Source organism: Schistosoma haematobium, chromosome ZW (assembly GCF_000699445.3).
Source record: "Schistosoma haematobium chromosome ZW, whole genome shotgun sequence".
Lineage (NCBI taxonomy): Eukaryota > Metazoa > Platyhelminthes > Trematoda > Strigeidida > Schistosomatidae > Schistosoma > Schistosoma haematobium.
In genome coordinates, this window is record NC_067195.1 from 87,230,330 (window position 1) to 87,258,253 (window position 27,924).

General features: G+C 36.9%; 1 protein-coding gene across 1 annotated transcript; it reads left to right on the forward strand.

Annotated features, from left to right (window-relative positions):
* Nucleotides 1–2,327: 2,327 nt before the first annotated feature.
* On the forward strand, nt 2,328–27,773 carry MAP2K1_2 (Dual specificity mitogen-activated protein kinase kinase 1). Its single transcript, XM_051212601.1, has 6 exons — nt 2,328–2,406; nt 9,204–9,695; nt 12,941–13,190; nt 15,350–15,567; nt 23,313–23,641; nt 26,211–27,773. Exons 2-6 carry the CDS (start codon nt 9,226–9,228, stop codon nt 26,582–26,584), a joined length of 1,641 nt encoding a protein of 546 aa, XP_051072793.1. The 5' UTR covers nt 2,328–2,406; nt 9,204–9,225; the 3' UTR covers nt 26,585–27,773.
* The last annotated feature ends 151 nt before the right edge of the window (nt 27,774–27,924 follow it).

The following is a 27,924-nucleotide window of genomic DNA, read 5'->3' on the forward strand; positions in this document are numbered from 1 at the left end:
ACGTAAAACCGATTAAAAACACTTTTACTCCTATTTAAGCTGTGGCAGATGTGGTGTTTGAATGAACTAATGATACCTTTGTACTTGTTGAATGCTCGATTTCGAATTCCAAATACAATACATTCGTTTGTGCTTGTGTCTCACTTCTTAATTCAATTGCGTTATTTCTGTTACTCTTAGTTCGTGCTATAATTCAAATAATTCAAAACATAATAATTTGTTATCCCAAAAGATTGTAGCGGTAAATAAATACCCTAAATAAATAGCTCTGTATGTCTTCGACATTGGATGCTGACCGCATTAGTTTTATTGAATTTGCCTAACTGAAGGCGCTCAGTCATGCATCCGCACCAGATCACGAATGGGATGGTCATGCTCAACATCTCCTGCAATCGCTAGCCAGTCTAGATCAGTCGATTCAATTTTTATTACTAGCCTATCATATATATCTTCGGAACTCCTCGCTTCTGAATTTCAATTTCACTAAGTGCGTACAATTCATAGTAGAAGGTTTTATTGGTTAAAGAGTTGCCGAACTCTGAATACCCGTGGCATCTTAAAGGTGTTTTCTACACGGTAATATGCTATTAGAAACCCATTTAAAACGGATTAGTATCTTAAATGAGATAATAAACTGATCAGTATCGAACCGCCATTGAGAATCGGGAAGGATATAACGACCATTTCGTCCCAGCATGGGGCTGCTCAGCAGTACGTATCCAAAGTCCCGTGAGCGGGAATGAAACCCAGGATCCTCGTGGTTCCTCACGAGAGTTACAACTGCAACTCAACAGGATTCTCAGAAGTAGATCTGATGGCTGACTCCAAGTATCAGCTATACTGTAAGAAACTGCTTCAATCTTTGCCGAGCCGCTTAATATTGTATTCGCTAAGCCTAATCACAGTCTCAAGAAATCGGAAGCTCGTGCACATTGAACCAATTTTCAAAGGAGGTCAATCCAGTGAACCTTCAATCTGCCGACCAATAGCACTTCTCTCCACAACCTCAAGAGTTATGAAGTCCCTGAAGTGCGATGGTCTGCATGATTACTTACTGTCAATAAACTTCTCTTCAATCCAACAGCACGGTTTCGGACAAGGTTACTCTTATGTAACCAACCAGTTGAATGTTGTGGACAGATGGACAAGCATCGACGATCACAAGGAGAAGGCTGACGCATTTAATAGGATCATTTATAAATGTTTCACCAATAATTAACAAGTTCTCATTTATAGGCTGGTTTAAGTCGTATCTAAATAACCGACTTTGATGGAGTTTTGCTCTCTGAGATGGATCGTTTGGTCATCGAGCTTTCATCGTCCTTCTGAAAGACATCTGTACAAACTGCAGGTTGAAGTGAAGTGTGTCTCCCATCTCTTCATCCATCTGAGCTACGAATCATCCCCGCCATCTCAAAATAGTCGACTTATTGGGGTGAACCTAACTTCCACTTCTCAGGCTACAGAAAATCCTAGTGGGAACCCCTGCGATTCAGAATGGTCCGACTCGACTAAAAAGTTGAACCGATAATAAAAGGCTTTCTTTCAAAACCTCAAAGTGTAATGTACTCTATCTGAGACATGGTGTGCAGTACGAATAAAACTCAGGCAACACATCGCTTGAGGCATCTCAGGTTGATTAAAATCCGGGAACATTGGTACTCTATGGTCTGAAAACGTAGGCTATCTGAGACAAAAGTGCCTTCCTTGTGAACCTTGCACTGGTAACTTTTAAAAGCATTTTTCGCCAGTTCGATGGTAGAACTATCTATATGACCTTTAAATTTTCCTCAACCTCATTTAGGGTATGGAAATATGGTTTACTGGAACGTATCCAACCACGAGTCTCGAAATGAGTTCGGTTACTCACATTCAAGCCTTATGGAGAGCGCCTGAAATCATTCAACCTTTATCTATTAGAGTAAAGGCGTTTCAGAGATGCCCTAATGACTCACAGTATCAGTAAAACTTCAGGGTATCCCTTTAAATACATACGTTAGCTCAGTTCCAACGCAAAACTTGGGAGTAATACCTAGAAATAGAAGACAGAACAATGCAGAACGGAGGTCCGCGAGAGTATCCGAATGTCGAGAGTTACTACCGGCTGAGTTATTTCAAGCGACTTTCTGGAAGTCATTTATGAGAAAACTTGACATATACTTAAGGACTAAGGACGAAATCTCGCAACAACTTACCAACATTTTTTTGCTTTCATCGCTAAATATGTCTATATTTCTACCTGTCAGTATCGGTGATTCACTGCTACTAGATATGGAAGCCCATTATTTGAACCTTCTTCTAATCCATCCAGATCCATTTGGAACGTTTAGGCGCTACATTCGCCTCAAGGTCGTTCAGTGTAACTGGTTGCTTGTGGGTTAGTGTTTCATTGGATTTGTACTAAATGTAAGTTCTTACCGCAATCTTTCTGAGTTGTCATTTCACGTTCGATGTAATCCAGTCTTCCGGTATCTCAGTGTTGTCTATACGAAATGTTTCCCTTAGGTTTTAATAACAAACACAGACCTGTCATCAACATAGCTACTGTACAACTTCATTGTTCAAAAACTGAAGCTGTATTTTTGCTCACTGCGTAACTTTAAAAGCTTACTGTTGTTAATGGCTCACATTTTGTTGGTACTAGACGGATTATATACACTTCCAAACTTAGCGTCTCTCAAAGGTCGTCCATAAATTATAGTCTCACCGATTTTATTTCAGTATACTGAGTTACATCCATCCCAGTTGCTTCAAAAATCATACTCTTGCTCGATAAAAAGTCAATGTTTGCCTCATTTACGCTAGAATGACGAATGAATGTTAGATGTTTATAGCTGAAATGCTATTATCAAAGATACAAAGGATAAGTTACCTGAGTTGGCCTCTTCCATGTGCATTTACAAATTCAGCTGCTCCTGTGGAGATAGCTATATAGGGCGTACTACCAGGCAACTTAACCAACGAATGAGTGGACATCTACCAACTTGGTACATAAAGGGTCAGAGAAAAACTATTCGCAGTTCTATACTAGCACATCTTATTGATAGCGGTCATGCAGTAGATAAATTGAAATCATTTCGAGTTATCTATCGTATACCTCCATCATTTCCCGACGGAGTCCGTTCCCGTCTCCTATATATAGCTGAAGCCATTGGAATTCGTACATATAACCCCAATCTATGTGTACAGAAGAAATACGTGACTCCCCTATCCCTTCCATGGCCAGTTATAACTTAACTAACAATTTTTATTTTATTTTTTATTTTAAATTTTATTATTATCATTATTTATTTATTTTATTCTATCTGTGTTATTGTTAACCTTATTTCCACATCCATTATTTGTTTGTCATTATCCACCTCTTTGTATTCTTCACTATCTAATTATTTACACACATCTTATTACGTAATGATTTTTAATGTTTTGTGATTACTATTCCTAGTCTATTTACCCATGTTTATTTGACCTTCTATTTCCAACGATTAACTATTGATAAGAGCTTTGTTATTGTAGTTTATTATTCTTACCACTATCTGTTCACCTGTTTTCGTACTATCAACTTGTACTTTTACCTATTATGTGTAGTGACTTATTCTATTTCATTGTGATTATTGACTCATTTTGCCTTGATTGGTTTAAAAATTTTCGTATAAATATTCATGTATATTAGAGTAAAGCCTGATGACGATCTAATTGAAAACAATTGTTCGCTTATATGTGTTGTTCTAATTTTCACAATGGGAATCTTTAATATTCTAAAGATACAAATAACATATTTTGGACACCAAACTCGGATTTATTTACTGATGTCTTACTGTAGAACACCAACAATGTTTTTAACTGTTTTTGTAACATTTATGCAGGATGTCGCCGACTTTTACGCACAACTAAAAAGATTTAGGAGGAAGAACATATTACTAGGAGGAAAACTTAAATTTCGAGGACCAGGTCATATAATAATCCAGAAAATCAAAAGACTGTAATTTACTAACGCCTTCTGAGTGACGCCGGAGTGACCTTGGGCGTCCACCCAATAACTAGGACTAAATGGGGGTTATAAATCAGTGAGGAATTAGAATTATGATTTACAGTTGATGATTAAGGTTAAGAATGTGATATAGAGTTTTCATCGTCCCAGTATATAAGAGAGGGTCAAAATCACCCTGTGACACCCATAGAGGGATTAGTTTAACTAATATAATATCTAAAATACTAGCCTCGATAATTATCAGACGCCTAACTAAGACTCGTGAACTTCAAACACGAGAGTATCAGCTTGGCTTTGAGACCTGGTCGTGGCTGCATCGACCACATATTCACCATTCTTCAGGTTCTAGAACACAGGCACACTTATCGGCGTCCGACAATGGTGGTCTTTCTTGACTTGAAAGCAGCATTTGACTCTGTAGACCGCGAGATTCTGTGGCAGCGTCTGTCATTGAAAGGCGTACCCCAGAAGTACATAAACCTTGTGAAGGCTCTTTACTCGAACACTACCAATCGAGTCAGAGCTTATGGTGAACTGTCATCTGCTTTTGCAACCTCAAGTGGTGTTCGTCAAGGCTGTCCACTTTCTTCATTTTTGTTTAACTTCATCATAGACCTGTCGATGGAAATAACATTCTCGTCGACTGAATTCTCGGGTATTGATCTCCTACCAGGAGGTCCACTTATCGACTTAGAATACGCAGATGACATAGTCCTGTTTGGTGAAGACGCTGATAGAATGCAGAGTCTTTTGGTAGCACTGAGCGAAAATGCCAGAATGTTTGGAATGCGCTTCTCTCCCTCTAAATGCAAGTTATTGCTTCAGGACTGGTCTGCGTCAACACCTGAACTAAGGATAAGGAATGAAGTTGTCGACGCGTTCGACAACTTCACTTATCTTGGAAGTCTGATCAGCCCTAATGGGTTAGTGTCTGACGAAATCTCAGCACGGATTCGAAAAGCTCGTTTGGTTTTTGCCAACTTACGTCACCTATGGCGAAGGCGAGATATCCGTTTATCAATAAAAGGACGAGTATACTATGCGGTAGTTCGTTCTGTTTTACTTTACGGGTGCGAAACGTGGCTATTAAGCGTAGGAGATACTCATAAGTTACTAATATTTGATCACAGATGTCTTAGAAATATTGCTCGCATCTAATGGGATCACCGGGTAAGTAATAGTGAGGTTAGGCGCATTGTATTAGGGAATGATGGTAAATCAGTTGATGAGGTTGTAAATCTTCATCGATTGAGATGGTTGGGCCACGTGTTACGTATGCCTGAACACCGATTACCACGACGTGCAATGCTAACTGGTGTTGGGGATGGTTGTAAGAATGTTAGGGGTGGCCAAACCAAAACGTGGCATCAGTGCTTGAAGTCCCTAACTTCTAGTCTGAGCCATGTTGGTAGATGCAGACTACTTGGTTGGGGTCTGCGTGACTATCGTAATCAATGGTTGGAGACTCTTGGTGACATGGTTCAGAATCGATCACAATGGCGTCGGTGTATACACTCTCCGTCTTTTCTTAACCTAAGAGATTAAAATCGCTTCATATCTTTCTTTCTTAACTAATTCTTTCTTCCTGTACTATATCCTTATTGCAATCTTTGAGCTGGATAGTTTGGTCGTGGAACTTTCACCGTTCTTGTGAACAACATCATCAGCACAAACTTCAAGTACCTGTGAAGTGTTCGAATTTCTCCAAATATGACTCCCAGCTTTTTCTGTAGGCCTCGATCTTGATTGGTTATTATTGACCTTTAGCCTGTCATTAAATTTCTCCGTTTTATTTTATCTCCCATTGATTTGATTCTTGGTCTCTTGGTCTTCTTATATTTTGGTAATATCAAAAAATGTTTTCTTTTAATTAAAAGTTAACTTATCATATGAAGAGTGTGTCTACTTTTTGCTTTACTCGGCTTGTACTTTAACGCTTTGTAAATTCTTGTGTAATACTTATTATCCTTTACTGCCTCCTATTATCCTTACCCGTGCTTTTGTGGAAAGATTTTAATGTCTTCCAGAGAATGCTAAAAACAGTTAGTAGGGTGGGCAATGAATCTTTTGATATCGTTGTGAGTATGATTGTGGATAAACGTTTGAAATCCTGCATACAACTAAGAGAGACTTTCTGTGAAATGGCTCAAAATTGTTCTCAATGACGCAGGTTCATCCAGTCTCTGTCTTCCCCTAGATCCTAAGCTTCTAAATCCCTCATAAGGTTTTTCGTTTCATTAATTTGTGTGGTCGTGAATCTTATCTTCAACCCCTAAGCTATTGTATTGCGATTTATATTATTACTACCCCTAATGCTCTGGGATTCGCTATGGTGTACGCCAACTTGAACTGATGTACATATGTACTAGGTTCTGTTTTGCGTTTGAGTGACTGAAACAACTAAAAAGTCTTATCATATACCAACCATCAAGATGATTCACATTTTTCTGGATATCTTCCGGTGAAACAAGATGCCGATACACTAGAATTCTTGGGTACAGGTGAAAGTGCAAAAGCTCTATATAAGTGTACCTAGCACATCTATTATATGATAAACAAATTGTAAGAGCTGATATATTCTTGAATATGTTGTGTAGATTCTTAATTCTTTACAAAGATTTAATTGAATGTTCTATAATGTTATATATGCATGTCTACTTGTAACGTATAAAAAAGCACTTGGAAGCTTGTTGAAATATTGTATGCTGATAACTTCGTATTCTTATTACTGAGTAGAAAAAAAACTCGGTTTTAAAGCTCAACTGTCTTTAAAGCATAGATATTTTATGGCAGCGACATTTATATCTGTCACATATAGCATGTTTTTACGTAAATAGTATATAGTTTCTAACAAGTCACGACCCGAATTAATAAATACGGATATTGATCGTTTTCAGTTAAAACTACGAGAATAAAGTCGAAAAGATTTGTAAGCTCACCATAGTCATATGATAGTGGGAAAATAGAACCTTACTTTCTTCACTAATAGCCAAGTAAAGTACGCTGTAAAAATCTGTTATTATCGATAGTTTTACTTTTTATATCTAAATATTCTTCATTCTTGATCTCCAGAGGTGTACAATTCATACACATTAATCAACATTACCGAAACTACCTCAGTTGGAGGAAAGATGACAACTTTCAAACCAAGACACGGCACTTGCTCACGAAGTCATGGATTGTTGGTGTAAACCATGTTGGTAGTTGTAGATTACCTGATCCAAACCACTTTTGTTTCTCTCACCTACCGTGTGATCTTGGAACACCAATTGATCTTTTCGGCCTTGAAGCAGCAGCTTACGGATTCATCTTTCTCAGAAAAGGTGGACTCTAAAAATAGAACACCACCTCCTGTCACCGGAGTAAGGCCCTAAAATTTAAGAATTAACGTCAAGAACTCAAAAGTAGGTCACGTGTAAACGGCCCTAAGCAGCTATCCTTTGAATATTGTACTTATGCCCTCAGGTCGTCAAGACAACACATAGTCTCCTTTTCAAGTACCTCATAAAGTATCCTTCCACAGTTTGGGCACTCAAGAAGTCGAAACCATCCTTATACCTGTCACAATACTAAAGATAATGTCATTCACGTGGCGGTGTTTTTGCAAAGGTAAAAGGACGAAAAACGGATATCTGTAAATTTGATTTGTGAATGAATAGGGAGGATTTAGCTAGGATTGTTAGTAAACCTTTATTCAAATAAATAAAGCATATAGACCGCAGGATCCTGAAGAAACATGGTATTCAAACCCATTTTGAATCTCCTGTTATTGTTCTGCTATCTTGTGGATTAAAACTCTAGGTCAAAGGCCAGGAGGGGCTCTCCGGTAGCATTCCAGTCGATACGCAGACATGATAATGATTTTTAGTGGAGAGGATATCCTTCCTCCGATTCAATATACTCCAGATGAGGTTGCTGATAATATTCGGAACAAACACTTATTGATCCATTGTACCACTGCTTGAACTGTTTTCGCCAAGGTGTGATCATCAGAAATGTCAACCATAGAAATCAAACTGACTAAACTTGTTCGACGCCTCATTTTTCTGAAAAGAAGTATAGAAAACACAGACACAGTGGTTTCATTTAGCTTTTGCTAAAATTGTACCTAATGAATTCCTTGAGTAAATTGTGATGATGTTAAACATACATAAATAAGACAAACCAGTTGCTGATGGATAATTGCATCAATTATTGTTAGTAATTAGTTGTTAGAAATGCATCGCAATGGTTTTTATTTATTTACTTATTTATTTGAACACAAATATTGGCACGAAGAAGCACCGAATACATATGCGCCACACAATTCACTTGATTTGTGTGTGGTCTATGTTACTGCCCTGGTGCCCAAACCGAAGCAGGTAGTTTTCTTAGGGGGCCACATCCAGAACCTTCGACCTAAATGTCTGATCCAAAAGGCAGTGGAGCAACATCAGGAGATGCAGTCCCATGGTAACCAATGACCAATGATTGGTTCATATGCCATTTTTTCCTTCAGGATCCTGTAGCCTATGTGCACCATTGGTTTTGAATCAAGGTTTTCCAACTCCCCTAGGTGAAATCTCCGTGTTCACCAACCCAGTTTACGTGCCGGACTTTCGCTTTTCGTCCTCTCAATTTCTTAAACAATAGTAATGTCACGAGAAGTCATTGAGTGGGACTTCTCTGGAAGTGGTTGTATGCACGTGGCGATGCGAGAGCATTTGGAGAGGGAAAGCCAACTCTTCCTTTATTAATTTGTTATTCTATATTTTTAATCGTTTCAGTATCTTACTACGTCTACACTTATGAAGTATAATAATTTAAACTAATGCATATATGTGTAAAGTTTGTATTCTTTCGTTTTATGTGGAGTAATCTATTTTTTAGCAGAAGTATAGTAAAAAAAAGTTAAAACTGGTAATCTAAGGTTTTGGTAGAATTATTTGATAGTGACATGTAAGTAATAAAGAAATTATTTTACTTAACTAATTTAAAGAGGTTAATATTTACAAAAGCAACAATATTTCATTGGACATTTATGAACTCATTACTGATGTTTGCAAATGTATATAGTAGATGCTAATAAAAGGCAATGAAAAGCGATGTTACTATTGTTTGTTCAAATGATTTGACTAATTGAATCGACATGCGTCTATATGACATTTTTAAACTAAATTTTATCAATTGATACCTATTCCAAGAATTTTTAAAAATTTTCCCCATCCTTTTACAGTACACTATTTGGATTCAATTAAATGTCAACATCTGGAAGTGGAAGTAGACGTAATCGGTTGAATCTTACACTTCCGAGTTCTGCTATCCAATCATCAGATAATTGTTCTACAACAGATAAAAAATCTGAAGAACCTGTCACAAATGCCGAGTTGAATAAATCTTCAGATAGTTTACAAGAATCATTACAAAGGAATGGAACTTCAAAAGCTACATCATTATCAGATAAATTAGATGATAATAATAATCTAACGAATTCATCTCAGCCTGTGAAAACATCTCAACAAACTAGTATCTATCGACCAAGTGCTCATCATTCACATCCACATTCTGTGCATCGTAGAATCCCACCACCACTCACAGATCTTCGTTTGTCTCCAAAGAAAACCCATACGCCGTCAAACGATAATCTATTTGGCTCGAGAGGCGATCGAAACAATGAACATCGTTATTCAAATAGGATCAGCACAGGACCTGTTGATGTTGCTGAAGTGTAGGTTCTATGTATATATACTTGTGTTAAATAGTTTTATTTGCACGTCTTTTTGTATTCTGTTGTGTACTTATTTAGTAATAATACACCATAATACCACATAGCTTTCAGTGCATCGTCGAAAGACAAGTACTTCTAGATGAGTTGTAAGAGCTCTATCGAAATGGATTTATAGTCGTTTATTCATTACACATCTAAACACCTGAATTAATAGATCCGTTGCTTGGTGCAGATCGAATGTTTGTAACTGGCACTAGCAAATCTATGATAGGTCTTATCACATGATATTATTCGTAGTCTTCTATGAACTACAAGGCTATGACTTCCCTTCTTCTCTGTAAGATAATCCTCGAGTGCACAAGGCCTTTCTCTGGATAGCAGGTCCACACTACCACCACTACCTACATCGATCAGAGCTGTTTCCAGAACGTCATCGATAGCGAAGTTGAAGAGGAATGGTGAAATTATGCAACCCTGCCTTACTCCACTACTTGAATGAAACAATGAAGAGAGAAGTGGTTTTATGTCGTCATCCTGCCTGAGGTGTTTGTATGTAAGGCCTTCAAAATGTTAATAAACTTCCCATGTACAGCCTTCTTCAACAGACAACACAAGAGAATTCCTATTCTACGAGTCGAATTTGACCATAATATCAAGGACCACCACAATTGTTAGCCTGCCCCCAAATGCCCTGGTATGGCCGAGAGTGGGATGGGCCCGCCCTCCCTCTCGAAATGCTCTCACACAGCCACGCGTATACAGTCTCTGCCAGGGACGTCCTACTCACTACCTTCTCGTGAGGGGGGTGTGTTGTCTACGAAAATGAGAGGACGAAAAGCGAATGTCTGGCGCTTTAACCGGATCCCACTGCCTTGTGGATCAGACTTTTAGGTCAAAGGCTCGGCGTGTGGCTCCCTAAGAAAACCACCCGCTTCGGTTTGGGCACCCGTTCAGTATCACGGTTCACACACAAATAAAATGAAAATGACGATATTTATTAAAAATTCTATTCTCGCTTCGATTTACAGATATTGTAGTACTAGCCGGAGACTTGAATGCTCAGGTCGGGCGTCTAGGCACAGAAGAGAGTCGTTTAGGTGGCCGATGGGGACTTGTTGGTCGCAGGTCAGATAACGGGGACCGTCTACTGCAACTGTGCACAGACCACAACCTATTTCTGGCTAGCACTAACTTTCGGCACAGTCATCACCCATGTGTCACCTGGCGTCCTCCGTCTGCGTCTCAAGCCTGGACTCAGATTGATCACATCGCGATCAGCTACCGCTGGCGTGGTTGTGTACAAGACTGACACTCCTTTTGGAGTACCTATCTGGACTCTGACCATGCCTTGGTCTGCGCCAATCTTGCCTTACTTTTCAGTGGCCAACGAAGTGACCGCCACCAACGAATTGATGTTAGCAAGCTGGTTGCAACTTCTGTTGCAAGTAAGTATCGAACCGAGCTAGCCTCTAGGCTAGCTACCACTCCACCGAAAAGTATAGATGAGCATTGGTTGCAATTGCATGACGCCATGAAAATGGCGGGTACAGTCAGTTGTGGGTTTGCGAAACATCCCGCTTTTAAGCACTGGGTTTCTTCAGGTTCCTTACAACTCATTGAAGCCCGTCGGTCTACTCCGGGTGACCGTGAGTTTGACCATAAACGAAGGATGTTACGTAAGGAAATTGGGCAAAGCTTGGGTAAGGACCGAGAAGCCTGGTGGTCGAAACGTGCTAATGAGCTGGAAGCAGCAGCTGCATCTGGTAATTAGCGGAAGCTCTTCCAACTCATCCGAGCCACTGGCAGCAAGAAGTCTGGTGTGCGTGAAACAATCTACGAGCATGACGGGATGCCAATCACTAACATCCATCGACGTCTTAGACGATGGGCAGAATTTTTCGAAGGGCAGTTTAACTGGCCTGCTGCTCCGGCAACATCGGTCAGGCTGTCCTGCCCTCCATGGCCGGTGACGACTGATCCACCAAATGAGGCGGAAGTCCGCAAGGAACTCCAACTCTTGAAGCGTTACAAGTCACCTGGCCCAGATGACCTACCTCCGGCTCTTTTTCAAGGTGGTGGTGACTTTCTTGCTAAGAAACTGACAACGTTGTTTACAAAGGTCTGGGAACTAGAGAGTGTACCAACGTCATGGAATGAGTCGATATTTGTCCCTGTCTTTAAAAAGGGTTCACGTCGTTCCTGTAACAACTATCGGGGGATAAGTCTACTTCCGATTGCGTCCAAGCTATTGGCTTCTGTCATACTTCGTAGGTTGTTCAAAACCCGAGAAAGATTGACTCGCGAGGAGCAGGCTGGGTTTCGTTCTGGTCGAGGATGTATTGACCATATCTTCACCCTCCGCCAAATGTTAGAACACCGTCATACTTTTCAAAGGCCAAAAATCGTAGTGTTTCTTGACATCAGGGCTGCCTTCGATTCGTTGGATAGGACTGTTCTCTGGGATTGTCTATTGAAGAAGGGTGTGCCTGAGAAGTTTATCAACATCTTAAAGGCCCGATATACAAACACCATTCCTCTTCAACTTTGCCATCGACAACATTCTGAAAACAGCTCTGATGGATGTAAGTAATGGCGGTGTGGATCTGTTGCCTGGAGAAAGACTTCTCGACCTTGAGTATGCGGACGATATTGCCTTACTGTGCGATAATGCCCAAGCCATGCAATCCGCACTTAATCAGTTGGCAATCAATGTTCGTAGGTACGGTATGTGCTTTGCACCTTCGAAGTGCAAAGTACTTCTACAAGACTGGCAGGATTCTAATCCTGTACTCACCCTGGATGGTGAGCAGATAGAAGTAGTCGAGAAGTTCGTGTATCTGGGTAGCTGTATAAGTGCTGGTGGTGGCGTGAGTGATGAGATCAATGCACGTATAGTAAACGCCAGAGCGGCTTATGCCAATCTGGGCTATCTTTGGCGCCTTCGTGATGTTAGTTTGGCTGTAAATGGTCGGATCTACAACGCGTCGGTGAGAGCAGTTTTGCTCTATGCTTGTGAAACCTGGCCTCTCCGAGTTGAGTACGTTAGACGACTCTGTGTTCGTTCATCGTTGTCTTCGAAGGATTGCTGACATCCAGTGGCAACACCATGTTAGTAATGCAGAGGTTCGGCATCAAGTGTTCGGGCACAGAGACGATAATTCAATGTATAGCTAAACTTTTAAACTTCATTCAAAATAAGTACTAACTTTCAACTTCAATTTCTTTTCATTTCTTTTTATAATTAGTTTAAAACAATTAGCAATACAAGATTTAGATGATAATCAACGACGTCGATTAAGTGCATTTGTAGCAGATAAACAAAAAATTGGTGAATTACATCCGGAAGATTTTGAAAAATTAAATGAATTAGGTAAAGGTAATGGTGGTGTAGTTAGTCGTGTACGTCATACAACAACTGGTTTGATTATGGCTAAGAAAAATATTCATTTAGAAATTAAACCAATTGTTAAAACACAAATTATACGTGAATTACAAGTAAGTTATTGTATTAACTAATAATAATATGAATGAATTTTATATTTTTTATTCTCTATTCAATTTCATTATAGACTTATGACTAGAAATAACCTTTTTTGTCATCTGAATATTCAAGAATTGATCTACTACCAGGAAGGTTCACTTATCGACTTAAAATACACAAATAACATAGTCCTGTTTGGTGAAGATGCTGATAAAATGTAGACTCTTTTGGTAGCAATGAGCAACAATGTCAGGATGTTTGAAATGAGTTTCTTCCCCTCCAAATGCAAGTTGTTGCTTCAAGACTGGTCTGCTTCAACACCTGAACTAAGGATAGGGAATGAAGTTGTCGACGCGTTCGACAACTTCACTTATCTTGGAAGTCTGATCAGCCCTAATGGGTTAGTGTCTGGCGAAATCTCAGCACGGATTCGAAAAGCTCGTTTAGATTTTGCCAACTTACGTCACCTATGGCGAAGGCGAGATATCCGTTTATCAATAAAAGGACGAGTATACTATGCGGTAGTTCGTTCTGTTTTACTTTACGGGTGCGAAACGTGGCTATTAAGCGTAGGAGATACTCATAAGTTACTAATATTTGATCACAGATGTCTTAGAAATATTGCTCGCATCTAATGGGACCACCGGGTAAGTAATAGTGAGGTTAGGCGCATTGTATTAGGGAATGATGGTAAATCAGTTGATGAGGTTGTAAATCTTCATCGATTGAGATGGTTGGGCCACGTGTTACGTATGCCTGAACACCGATTACCACGACGCGCAATGCTAACTGGTGTTGGGGATGGTTGTAAGAATGTTAGGGGTGGCCAAACCAAAACGTGGCATCAGTGCTTGAAGTCCCTAACTTCTAGTCTGAGCCATGTTGGGAGATGCAGACTACTTGGTTGGAGTCCACGTGACTATCGTAATCAATGATTGGAGACTCTTGGTGACATGGTTCAGAATCGATCACAGCAGTGTAGGTGTATAAACTCTTTGTCTTCGCTTAAACTATGATATTAAAATTGCTTCATATCTTTCTTTCTACGAACTAATTCTTTCTTCCTTTATTATATCCTTATACACTATCTTTCTTTTATATATCACTACCAATGAAGTAACTGCTTCTATGAATATGATGTTCATGTTGTTGTGCTAATGAGGTGTGGCGACTTGGACCGATGCATATATATGCCTAGTCCTACGTTGTAGCTGACTGACTCTTTTTCTCCTAATTATCGTTTCTTTGTGTTTAGATGAAATGTTTATTTGTTTTCATTTCCATATTGTAGTTTAGTTGAAGTTGATAGCATTCAGTCAGTAGTACGTCACAGACTGGAACTCTACTTTATTTAATTTAGTTCCCCCTTCTGATTACTAACACTGTCACCCTTTTCACAAATATAATGTCTGTCAAGACTGTGTAAATAATCCCTCACTAAGTGTGATAATTCGAATAGCACAATATGTTCGTTTTTTTGTGTATTGTCTAACTACTAAATAAATGGATTGTACAACTCCTATGGTATACAATATCTCATAATTTCCACTTTATACTAATCTTTGTTTTAGTTACCGAACACTTGAGGTTAGACATAAACAAATTTAAAGTTCTTTTTCCTACTAATCCTATCAGTAGTGGTCTTACAATGAAGAATTAGATAAATATTTATACAGTAATTCGGTTTTTAAAATGGTTAGAGGTTGCTTCTAGGATATCTTGTTTGACTTAGGTTTCATGATGCTAATAGGGTACTTGCCAACAGAGTATACCTTTAGTACACTATGTCTGACTCCATAATGATGGAATTATATTTATGTTAATGAAATGTATATTCTATTTACTTTGTATATGTTCTGTCGGCGCATCCCGTTAATAACAACATGCATGGAGTGGTAGAAATAAGTAACTCAGTTTTTCTAAACATGAAAGAGATGCAAATAAGTAAGTATACAAACACATGTTCAAGTATACACACATGTATAGACCATACTTAAGTTAATATAGATCGTGTAGATGTGAAATAGTACTATATGCCACTTACCTACAATCTTGATGATTTGAACCTATATTACTTCTAGCTTCACTATTTGAGATATTGCCATAGAGCTATTGATTCACCTCACCTTTTTATGTTCATGTATTTTCTTTTCCATTGATTATTTATTTTCAGGTATTACATGATTGTAATTCACCTTACATTGTTGGTTATTATGGTGCATTTTTTGCTGATGGTGATATTAGTTTATGTATGGAATATATGGATGGTGGAAGTTTAGACATTGTTCTATTACATGCTGGTCGTTTACCTGAACCAATTGTTGCTAAAATATTATATTCTGTAATACGTGGTCTAGTTTATTTACGCGAAGTATTACATATTATACACAGGTAAGTAACATCTTGTTGTTGTTATCTTTCCTTAATTTTTTTTAATTTTGAGTGTAATATGTAGTAGTGATTATACCTTGTTATTAAAAGTGACGAAGGCGACTTGGGATTCGACACTGTGGCTCATTGATTAAAAAGTGTTCTTGAGTTACTATTAATTCATCACTTTGAAGCTGGAAACTAAACTTTATATACTTTTTGCTTCTTCTGAAGCTAAATCTTATTTATTCATTTGTATTTTGGTCAGTTTTCTGTTACTTCTGACTAGACCATCGTTAGCTTGTGGTTAGTTTCAAGAGCCAAAAATTCGTTTTCACATTTTCTATACTTTCAGGAGAAAGTATGTAAGCTAATTTAAGGCAGTGTTTGTTGCAAGTCCTCTGAAAGAGGCTATAAATATGTCAGTATCATGATAAAGAAGATTTTTGGCTCAAGTAGTTCCATTTATTGATACTATATTCTCTAAGGTGAACTGTCTAACTGCGAAGTTCTCATTATCATTACAAACAATATCATTAGTGCCTAATTCAAATAGAACCATACCTTTTGAAATTTTTCTACATATATGTCAAACTGATCGAATCTTATGACCTTGTTTGTCACTTGTTTTCTTCATAAGGCTAGTTCGTACACTCGTCGATTGTTTTGTTTAGTTGACCTCTGGTTATTTGACCGATTGATTTTTTGTGCTTGGGTTGATAGATTCAGTATACGTTGGTTTATTTATTGATCTCAGGTTGATTTAAATACCACGCTCCTAGAAATTTTTCTAGCATCATTATATTCGAAGTTTTTGCGTTTTCTTAAGCAATCTATGAGTTAATGATTTTGTACGCGTATCGATGTAAGTGTTGGGCATATCTTATTTTTTACTTGTTAATCTACATTCATTTATACGATCAGCATCGTGTACGTTTTGAGATGAAGTTAAAAACATATCCATTTCCAACCATACAAAACCATTTGTACTAAATAACATTTCAAGATTATTATGCTAGACAACTTCATCAGAACAAACAACAATGAATGTTCCTCTCCTCTTAAAACATGACAATGTTTTGCTTAGATAGCCCTTAATATGATTATTTCTTCTCCAATCAATGGTTATAATCACCTGATTTCTATAACTGTTACTTTGATATAGTGGTCGGTGTTGCATATCCTGATGATCCAATAGAGCTATGTTAGCTCAAACATTTGTTCCTTCAGATTCCATCATATTTGACGGGTCAATTGGAGGACGTTAAGACTAAAAGTAGCTAACTAATAGTCCGAATAAGAAGTTGTAGTTTTAAATGTAGTCAGTCAGATGTGACACTAATAAAGTTTTCATCAGTTTCCACCAATTTCTGTTTCGACAACTGGGTGTTACCACTAGCTCTCACATAATAAGTATAACTTAAAGCCGATTGCATGAATCTGTATCCTTGTCTCTTCTTACCCTATTTCCAGTCTAGTTGACCATTTATCTCTTTATATATATATAAATGTTCTTAACAAGTATATGTGTGATCAGATTGTTCGTAATGTATTCCGCTAATATATCACATAGTTCTGACAATCCATCTTTTTCGTCAAAAGTAAAAAGTCATTTTACATATAGAATGTTTTGTCCACTATCATATTCAATACATAACACCTTAGTTGTAACGAATTGTGATTTGCATAATGTCCTTTTTTGTTATCCTTATTCATTGTAGTTGATGAAATAATGATTTTATAGTTAATCAATTGTAGCGATCTCGACTATTAACTGCCAATCCTGAATAGCTATCACCTACTTCATTTTGGTTAGCTGAATGTTATTACACTTGATCCATCTTGTTTAAGTGTGATCTTTTCCATTACCAATGATACTGTTAGTAACTCTACTACTCTTAATAATTGTATCTATCTTTGCTAATGTATTGTATGGCGATTTGAACCAATGCATATATGTGCCAAATTCTATGTTGGTTTCGACTGACCGATTGATATGTATACAATTAAAACAACTTTATTATGTTCTGGTCTATTTTCTTCCTCTGTTAATATCTCCATTACTGGTCTTCCCGATCTCCCACATTGTCCGGACGTTCCATGTACCTATAAAAATTGTTGCTCTGGTTGTTAGAATGGTCATCGGCCTCGTGAATTCCGAATGAACTCGGCTTTCATCGTAAGGTATCATAACTCCTCTTCTAAATGAAGTCCTTTTAACTCCCAGGGCAGACTTTAAATGGTTTGAATTATTTTTCCTGGTTAGCGTTTTTTTTAACGAGTTAGTTTTCTACAGGATGGGGTCGACAATCCTCATGCCCAACCCTCCTCCTTTATCTGGGCTTTGGATCGACAGTAGCCTCAAACGGACTCCAGGCGGAGTTAATACCTCCATTAAGATGGAATTATAAAGAACTGGTATGATAATTGCTTACAAGTTACAGATGTTGGGTGATATGAATCAAAATCATTCGTACTTGTGAGGTAGATAAACGGTTGATTATTTATATCCTTATACATTTAGATTTTTAGTGCTACATCGCACTTTTCTATTCTGTAATTCTATCCAACTGAAATTATGCCTTTCATACTATCATGTTACTATTACCATTTCTACTATTTCAGTACTAATCCTGTTGGTTTCATTTCACTTTGCTGATTTGATGTGTTAACTTGAACTGATGTAAATTTGTACCAGATTCTATGTTGATCGCTGATTGACCGAATTCATTCATGTGACCGTTATCACAGAATAAGTGGGAGGTTAAGATACAAGGGTTTGATGGGCTATCGTTAATCATGAAAAAGTCATTAGTTTACAGAGACTAACTCCAAGAGAACCAATCACATTTGTGGTTTAGTCAAGGAAAAATCAACGAGATTTCTCACTTCTACTACTTAATCTTGGAACAAAAATCATGCAATCATCTATACTGATTGATTTACTGTGTACTAGCCAATATTGTTTTTGTCTAATTCTTAGTGTTAATTGGTTTGTGTCAATCTATTTATTTATTTAAATCACGTATGTATTAGTATAAATTGACACTGATAAATCTTGCTAATTGAACACTATATTTAATTCCTAAGCTATTCTCGTAATCCCCAAGCTAGAACTATGCATCGACCTTAACACATGAGAAAAGGCGCAAAATATGCGAGAATTACTTTACTCCGAAAGTTCGTTTTGGTACAGAAAATATAGGGTTTTTATAGTATTTCAGATGTCCTTGGGTTTCTCGAAAATTCTGGGATGCTACTAAACATAGTAGCAGTATGGTAATCATCCAATCGGAAACTCTACATGTGACTTTTCACTTTCTAGATGTTTCTGGCTAAACTTCAACTGAACGCTGATTGGATAAAATGCTTCTTAATGCTTCCTGAGCCTTTCTTGTCTTTTGCGAGTTTTCTGGAGCACCCCAACAGACACCAAAATCAATTTACGCAACGCATATAAGATAATGAGATTGTAAAGATGCGGAAACCCATTAAGTTCCTTTACTGTCGAAGGGTTCTTCAAATTTTTAAGTATAGGGAATGTATATCCATTGGGATATAAAATAATAAAGATTGGTTTGGCGATTAAGAAGAGACAAAGGAAGGCAAGAAATTATAATTAAATCAATAAATGGATAGAAATGAGTAAATGAAAATAGATTATTAGTAGGAATGACAATTCAGTTTTAAAACAATACACTTATCAAGAATTTTTTTCACTTAAGGGAGTTTCTCTCACTTTTATGAAAAATGTAAAAGAAAACTATGGTAGAATTGCCATTGGTTTCTGTTTCAAGTCATGTATAATAACATCTCAACTCGTTGAGTTACACCTCCTCTAGGATCCTTCAACCAAGGAAGTTATGATGAACCGATAGCTGTCAGTCCTATACAACTTTCATAAACCACCGTCATGTCATTAATTAGTCACCCATCCGTACCTCACTTATGAGTATTTTCCTCAACCGTTTTGATCACCATATCGATTAAGTTGGAATATGACCACCTGTCTATATAACTGAACATTACTCCCACTGTGTTAGTTGCTTGACAGTATTCATCCGCCATTCTACCTATGCATTCTATTCTGTTGCCTAATGACAATTTACTCCTTTTATTGTGTCTCTGACCTTAATCAATATCGTTAGATAAATTCACCAATCCAGATTCCCGATCATAATTTTTGCTACCTCACTTCTGTTATTTCGTCCATATCCTTAAACAGTGATACGTTCTGATAGACACAGTTATCTTTGAGCTTCTCTTCTATTGGTCCACCCGTATCCACACCTTTCTCTATGCCTCGGCCCTGACCCCGGTAGAGAACTCTATATTTCAATTACCTAGCATGTAACTCAAACGCTCATTAGCTCTCTATATACATAGATTACCAGACCTCAATGCACCCCAAATGTCAAATAACACTTCCTATACAATCGTGCAATCAGTGCCAGAAAATAGAGCAAACAGTATTTAATTAATTAGCCATAATTCGGTCAGTCAATCAGTCATACGCAGCGTACAACTTAACACATGTGCATCGATTCAAGTTACCATGCCACAATAGCACAAAGCGATAAAACTGTTTCAAGACAAATCACGGAAAAGTATGAGCAGTACCAATATCATTAATACTATTAATAGTATTAGAAGAATTTAGGCACTTAAAAACGAAGAAGTGCAAGAAGATTTCAGGATTCAGATTCAGAAGGAAAACAAAGGGGAAACACACTTGCGCTATTGCAAACGATTTTGAGCTATTTCATATAGAGTCTCTAACCGTTGGTTACGAGAACCAAGGAGTCCACATGTATTAACATTTACTTACTTTTTACTTACGCCTGTTACTCCCAATGGAGCATAGGCCGCCGACCAGCATTCTCCTATCCACTCTGTTTTGGGTGTTCCTTTCTAGTTCTATCCGATTGTTGTTCATTGTTCTCATGTCTATCTCCATTTCTCGGCGTAATGTGTTCTTTGATCTTCCTCTTCTCCTTTGGCCTTGAGGATTCCATGTGAGGGCTTGTCTTGTGACGAGATTCGGTGCTTTCCTCAGTGTGTTTCCTATCCTAACTCGATAAAAAACGCTAAACAGAAAAAAAATAATTCAAACCATCTATTAACGTGGCTCAGTCTAGTTGTCAGTAACTTAATGGACTGATCTCATATCTGGGTTTGACCGCCTCTAGCTTTCTTGCTGCCTATTCCTACATCCAGGCAATATCCCAAGCGAAGTAGGCGGTGGTGAGGCATACGTAACACAGGAACCACTTCAATTGATGAATATTTACTACTTCATCAATCAATTTGCTATATTTACTTAGTAGTATTAATTAAACAACAATAAAATATATCACATTACTTAATAGGTCCACTAGAAGCTTAAAATAAGTGGAATTTAGAAATGTACTGCTGAAGCCTCTATTCTATTACACATACACACACATTTTGAGTTGTTGTCGTTACCAATCTTAATGGAAATACTATTAATGAAATCACTAACAAAGTGCTTCTAATCTACAAGTTAACATGTAACAAAATATTCTTGTTATTATGTTCTTGTGTGGTTGCTTAGTAGTAGTAGTAGTAGTAGTAGTAGTAGTAGTAGTAGTAGTAGTAGTAGTAGTAGTAGTAGTAGTAGTAGTAGTAGTAGTAGTAGTAGTGGTAGTAGTAGTAGTAGTAGTTCCCTGTTTCATTTCATTTGAGTATAGAGTTTCCTTTTTGGAAATAGTTTACATTAATAAACAAAACATTGAAAAACACAAAATTTTTTTAAAGTTTAAAAACATTGTTCAATAAAACAAAACAAGCATAATCATTTATTATAATACTGTGCTACTAAATATTTTGTTGTTCCTTTTTTATATTGATCATGTTTTGATTACCTCTTCAGTTTATTTATTTGAACACATAAATATTGATAGAAAGGGGCACCGAATACATATGCACCACAAAAGTCACTTGATTTGTGTGTGGGCTGTGATACTGCCTGGGTACCCAGATCGAAGCAGGTAGTTTTCTTAGGAGGCCACACCCGGAACCTTCGAAATAAAGGTCTGATCCATAGGGCGGTGGAGCAACATTAGAAGATGCAGTCCCATTGTAGCGGATGACCAACAATTGGTTCCTTCAGGATCCTGTAGCTCATGTGGAGCATTAATTTCGAATCAGGATCTTCCAACTCCCCTAGGTGAACTCTCCGTGTTCACCAACCCAGTTAAAGTGCTGAACTTTCGTTTTTCGTCCTCTCAATTTCGTAAACGACACCTCCGCCACAAGGTGGTAGTGATTAGAACTCCCGTGGTAGTGATTGTGTGCAAGTGGCCATGTGAGAGTATTTCGAGACGGAGAGCTGACTCTCCCCACCCTCGTCCGTACCAGGGCATTTTCGGGCAATAACTTCATCCTTTCATTGTTTTTTTCCTTAAATTGAAGATTTCTTTCTAGAAATAAGCATCTATAAATATGACAGTTTTTCAGCTCTAGTTAAAAGAAAACAACACTGTTCATTTAGATAGCGAGAGAGGAAGTGAACTGGAATATTTGACTTGATTTTTTTTAAGAAAAAGAAGTAGTTTTAATAAAGGGATTCAAGTATCTAGACTGAAACTATCGATTAATGAAATCCCTTTTCCAATTAGTAAATATTCGATAATGATAACGTGGAAGAAACCGTGCTCTCTGTAGATTAATTCCATTCTACGATACAGTTTTGTACATTTTTGTTAGTAGTAAATCAAAAGATTTTGTTATTTCTATAGTGAAGCATTATTCCTTCAGTATTTGCTGTCAATGCTAAGGTGTATCTATATGGCTTGTGTTTGAAATCCCCTGCTATCAAAAGTGAATATCCTACTTGTTTTTGTTACTCTATGCCTAGTTCAACTTCAGCTTGATATTATACAGTATCGGATCAAAAGCCGGATATCGGTTTGATTTCTGATCGTCATCGCTTTTCAGGGCTAGTCGATTTGACAAATGAGTTGTTACACAGTCTAACGGCTTCTGACTTTCATCCCTACCACCCTCCTGTCTGGATCAACCAATGCCTTTGTTGGTTTCTTGTGAGTATAAAGTTACCCTCTTCATCATGCAACATTAGGTCCGCTAACCAAAAGTGACTTCCTTGGCACTCGAATTCCATGCAAAACTTTTCAAGTTTGTGTTACAGTAATCGCATTTCGTTCATCTATACGATAATTGATCCCGGAATGCCAAAGCACTGGTGTCAAATTGTTGATCTATTTCAGAAATGGTGCTATCAAAAAACAATGAACAATTAATTAACAACTAACTGTTGATATTTCTTTGCATTAAAGGAAATGTTTCCAAAAAAACTGTATTTGACCACAACCAACCACGACGTTCACTGCTTGATCGCATAGATGATTTATTTGAGGAAACGGCTACGTTAGGAAATCTAGACATCCTGATAACGAACCACACGATTGCTAGAATCCATGATTGGCTACATTGTGTAACATGGCTCGAATTCTGTCACAGTCGAGCAGTTTCATTTATCCTATATTTTCCCCTAGATATTTACTTCCTAACATTTCACACTCCAATTTCGTTTGATTATCACTTCTAAACTTCATTTCTCATATTTACATATTCAGTGTAGTTGAAATTCATTGCCTAACTTCTTCCACCGTCCATTTTTATTCTAATAATGACTCGTTTTACTACTTAATAATTTTGTCAAGTAGTTTAAAATCGAATTGAGTCATTTTCGTACCACGTTAATTTGCTGACGACTTTTTCAGAGACGTCAAACCATCCAACATCCTTGTAAATCGTACAGGTGATGTGAAATTATGCGATTTCGGTGTAAGTGGTCAACTGATCGATTCTTTGGCTAATTCATTTGTTGGCACAAGAAGTTACATGGCACCGGAACGTTTAACAGGTGAACAATACAATACATTAAGTGATGTATGGAGTTTGGGTTTGTCATTAGTTGAACTGGCAACTGGTCGATACCCGATTCCAGCGATTGAAGATGAAAACGTTTATTTAAGTGCTTTCAGTTCACATCGAGATGTAAACTTGGAACAACATTTAGAAGCAGCTAAAGAAGGGAAGCCACTTCCTGGTAAGAAATTACTTATTTATTTTGAAATTATTTTGTTAGACCAATGTAGCAATGTATAGGCTGTAACTCAATTTCTCAAGCACAGATTTATAAATTCAACTTTGATCAGTAATTTGAATACTGAAAGGAACCTGCATTATGCTTAAACTATTGGTAGCGAGTGAAACAGTTGAATACATTAGCCAGTTCACTCATCGATGTTGTTTAGATTGTTGAATTTTATTGAGATCATGAACCAATCCAAATTAAACACCCACTGAACACCTTAAAGCACTAGACAACTGTCCCGTCCGAATGCGAGACCTCTCAACAGTGCTCATCCACAACCACACGAGCGGGAATCGAGCCCAGGACATTCAGTTTCATCCATGATCGCTTAATCTCTGCACCACTGAGCTGGCATCCAATAGTGTGTAATTTTAGCTTCGATTAGTTCGCGATGTTGTACAGCCATCTTCCACTGTCTTCAGTGAGTGCTTTCCCCACATCTTACATATTTGGACACCATTAGCGACGACTTCGTTCTAAAATATTCTTAGCTTCAAGAGTGGGTTCTTGGATGCGCCCTTCTGAGGAGTCGCCCACCAGGTCGAGATGGTTGCTTAGTAATCCCTGGATTTTGATAGTTGTCTGATTTAGATTGGTTCGTGATATAAATAGGCCACTTTAACTCTGATGATTTGGTCCCTGACAAAATTTCAACATGGATTTAAATACTTCCCGTGGATTTCGCCAACTTACGTTGCTTATAGCGTTGGCGAGTTTTTAATCTGCAAGCTATGCGGCGAGTATACCTCTCAGTAGTCTGCTCTGTATTACTCTATGGGTGTGAAACATACTTTATTAGATTAGAAGCTTTTAGATGATAAACGTCTTCGATGCATTGTTGCGTTATCATGGAGCGACCACTCGAATAGTGTTAAGGTTAAGCTTAGAGTGCTTAGCAAAGGTGTATAGTCAATCAGTGATGTTAATCAATATCAACATATACTCATCCACCTACCTCAACGTGAAATACTGTCTGACGTAGCAGTATATTGGAGGAAAGCTACGGACGGTCAAATTAAAGAGTAGCATCAATTCCCGAAGTTATTGACAATCGAACTGAACGATGTAGATAGGTGCAGACTACCTGGTTTGGGTCCGCGTGATTATTGTAACTTTGAGTAGCATATAAATAAAAATAATATATTTGTAATATCCCAATGAGTAGAAAATTGGATTTTTCTGACGTTTCGTGGCTTAGTGTAAGTCACTTCTTCAGAGAATAAATAACCAAATTAAATTAAATATATTATTTTTATTTATAACAATCAACCCAATGCTCAATTTATTCGAAATTTGAGTAACATAGCTGAGAAACAGTCATCATAGTCTAAATTTGCTTACTCTTTATGTGTCCCTAGATCGAAAGTTTCGAAAGTACTTGAAACTTGTTATTTTGTGAATTCACCATTTCTTTTCGAATAATATTCCTTGTACCCTATTGTTTTTTTTTAAAGACTAGTGCTACTACTAAATCGGTATTCATATTGATAATTTCATCTCATTGTACCGATTTCATGTAGCAACTTCAGTCAATGTATATTTGTATCAACTCTTAGGTTACCTGGGACTGACAATTATAGCATAACTTATTTATCGTATACATGTATTAACTCATGGGTTATACCTTTTTGAAAGGAGAGAGAGAGAGAGAGAGAGAGAGAGTTAATAGTTCCAAGAGGTTGGCAAAACCGATGTTGGTAGATTACCAGGGTTATACTATGCAACCGATTCATAAACATACATGCCAAACTTTTAACATTAATAGAAGTGTTAGTAAAATCAGCAACTAAATAACACTGATTGAATTTCGCTCGTGATTTATAGTTCACTTTCTTAGATGTTTTCATTTTATTCTGACGACATTAAATAAATTAGCTTCGTGTAATAAGTTAATTGACAAATTAACAGTGAGTTTTCATGTCACTCAAAATTTAAGCCAAAGTCAAATGAGCTATGGATATGGAAAAATCTATAGAGATAACCTGTTTTGTTACAAATTAGTTTATCTATTTTTGATGATCAAATGAAAGGTATTGAAACTGGTGGATTTTGACTACGTGATGAAGAAGCGATATATCACTGATGTCATTGGATGATAATAGGTTAATATCGCGTTTCGATTGAATTCGAAAATTGTTGAATACTTGAATCAATCTCTGATGAGCTTAGTACATCCACATTCATGAGGAGTCTCATACTACGGTGAAACAGTTATACAACACTCCCTCGTTCTCAAAAACTGTCTAAAAGTGGACAACGAAGTCAGCAATATTTATAGGTATAACTCCGGTTTCGTCCTATTTGAAACTCATCAGCTGGATGTAGCTAGACCTCACTGTTGATGTTTACCGCGTTGGGATTTGAACCCAATGCTTGTCGCTTTAACATTAGGCAGATACAAGCCAATTGAACTGCATTCTTGAATTTCAATAATGGAATAATTTAAACCTTCACTAATAATGATATATCGGTGTGTATGTCTAGCGTCTTAATCATTTTGTTTTATTTTTTTCAACTATAGCTGTCAACAGTCCAAGTTCCGGTCCAATGGCAATATTTGAACTTTTATCCTATATTGTAGATCAGCCACCACCTTGTTTACCAAAATTTTGCTTCTCTGATGATTTTATCGATTTAGTTGATTCATGTCTTCGACGTCCAGCTAGTGATCGACCTTCTTTAGAAAATCTTTTAAAGCATAGATTTGTTGTAACAGCAGCTGGTGCATGTCCATCAGGTAATGTTCAACGTCAAAGTACAGTAATAGATATTCGACAAACAGGTGGAATTGTTGATTCAAATCAATTTGAAGATCCAATTAATATTGGACATTATCTTTCTTCTGTATTACCATCAATGTCAAATGATGATGGAACTAATCAAAGTTCTTTTTAATTTCTTTCATAATATATAATCATTAATCATCATAGATATTTATCTGTATTACATCATTGAATGAGGAAACCATAAAGAATAACAAATAGTCATCAATGCGCACGCGTCTGTGCGTTTCTCTCTCTCTCTCTGCGTGTGTGTGTGTGTGTTTTACTCATTTCAAAACCAATGATGAACATCCAGATCAATAATTTGTATTACATGTACCCTTGTACTTGATTTTTACATTTTATTATCTTCTAAATTTTTTTTCTTTCATTTTATATTAGAAAAAACCAGTTTCCTTGGTAACTTTTTGTAAATAATTTTGCTTGTTTTCTTTTTTTTCTGAAAAAGAAGAAAAAATTTTTTTAATTTTTATTTTGTCATATTCTGATGCATAATTGTGAATTGATAATGTGACAGTAAAAAAAACAAAAGAAAAAAAACCCAAATTTGATCAAGTTTTTTTTGTTTGTCTCTGTTTTGTTTGTTTGTTTTCTTATTTCTTCTCTCCTTTTTTTGTTGTTGTTGTTGAGATGGATTGTTCAAGTGAAGAAAAACAGTAGAAAAAAAAACAAACAAACATCCTGTTGAATAAAGGTCTGTTTTAAAAAAGAATTTTTTTTTACTATTTAAAAGGATCACATATTGTACTATTTAGAATGGTAACTATTTACTTGGATACTATTTACATCTGTTATCTATTATGGGAGGGGAGTATAAACCTCCTATCAGCATTCTTTATCCTGTGGATATTAATCCTTTTCAGTTTCATATTTTAAAAGTAACAAGCTCATTTCTCTATTATGAGCTTATTTCATTTATATTCAACATTTCATATTGTGTTGTATATTTTTTAATCATCATTCATTGATCCTTAATCAATTATCTTTGTATGCATGGTAATTGTTGGTTTCTATCTATTATATGTAACAAAGAAAAAGAAAAGAAACGATAAAAAGATGTGAAGAGTTGATTATTAAATAATCGATTCATCTGTCTAATCTCTTTCTTTCTTTCTTTTTTTTCTTTTTTTCTTCTTTTAAATCTACACTTTAAAACCAATATTTTACGTGATATAATTTTGTTTACAATGGGGGTTATTCTATTCCTCTTTTCGTGTATATTTATGCAGCATACACACTGTGATGCAATAAATACCTATTTATTTATCTAACGTATTCACTTTTTTTTTGTTTTAATCATTGATTTAATCAATTTTTTTTGACTAGAAAGTATAGATAAGTGATGTTGTGTAGAAATAAACCTGAAAACTCTTTATCTCATTCAGTTCTCCTTGCATCTTCATGTAGAAGTAGTAGTCTAAGACTATCAAATCTGAGATAATTTCAGTAGTT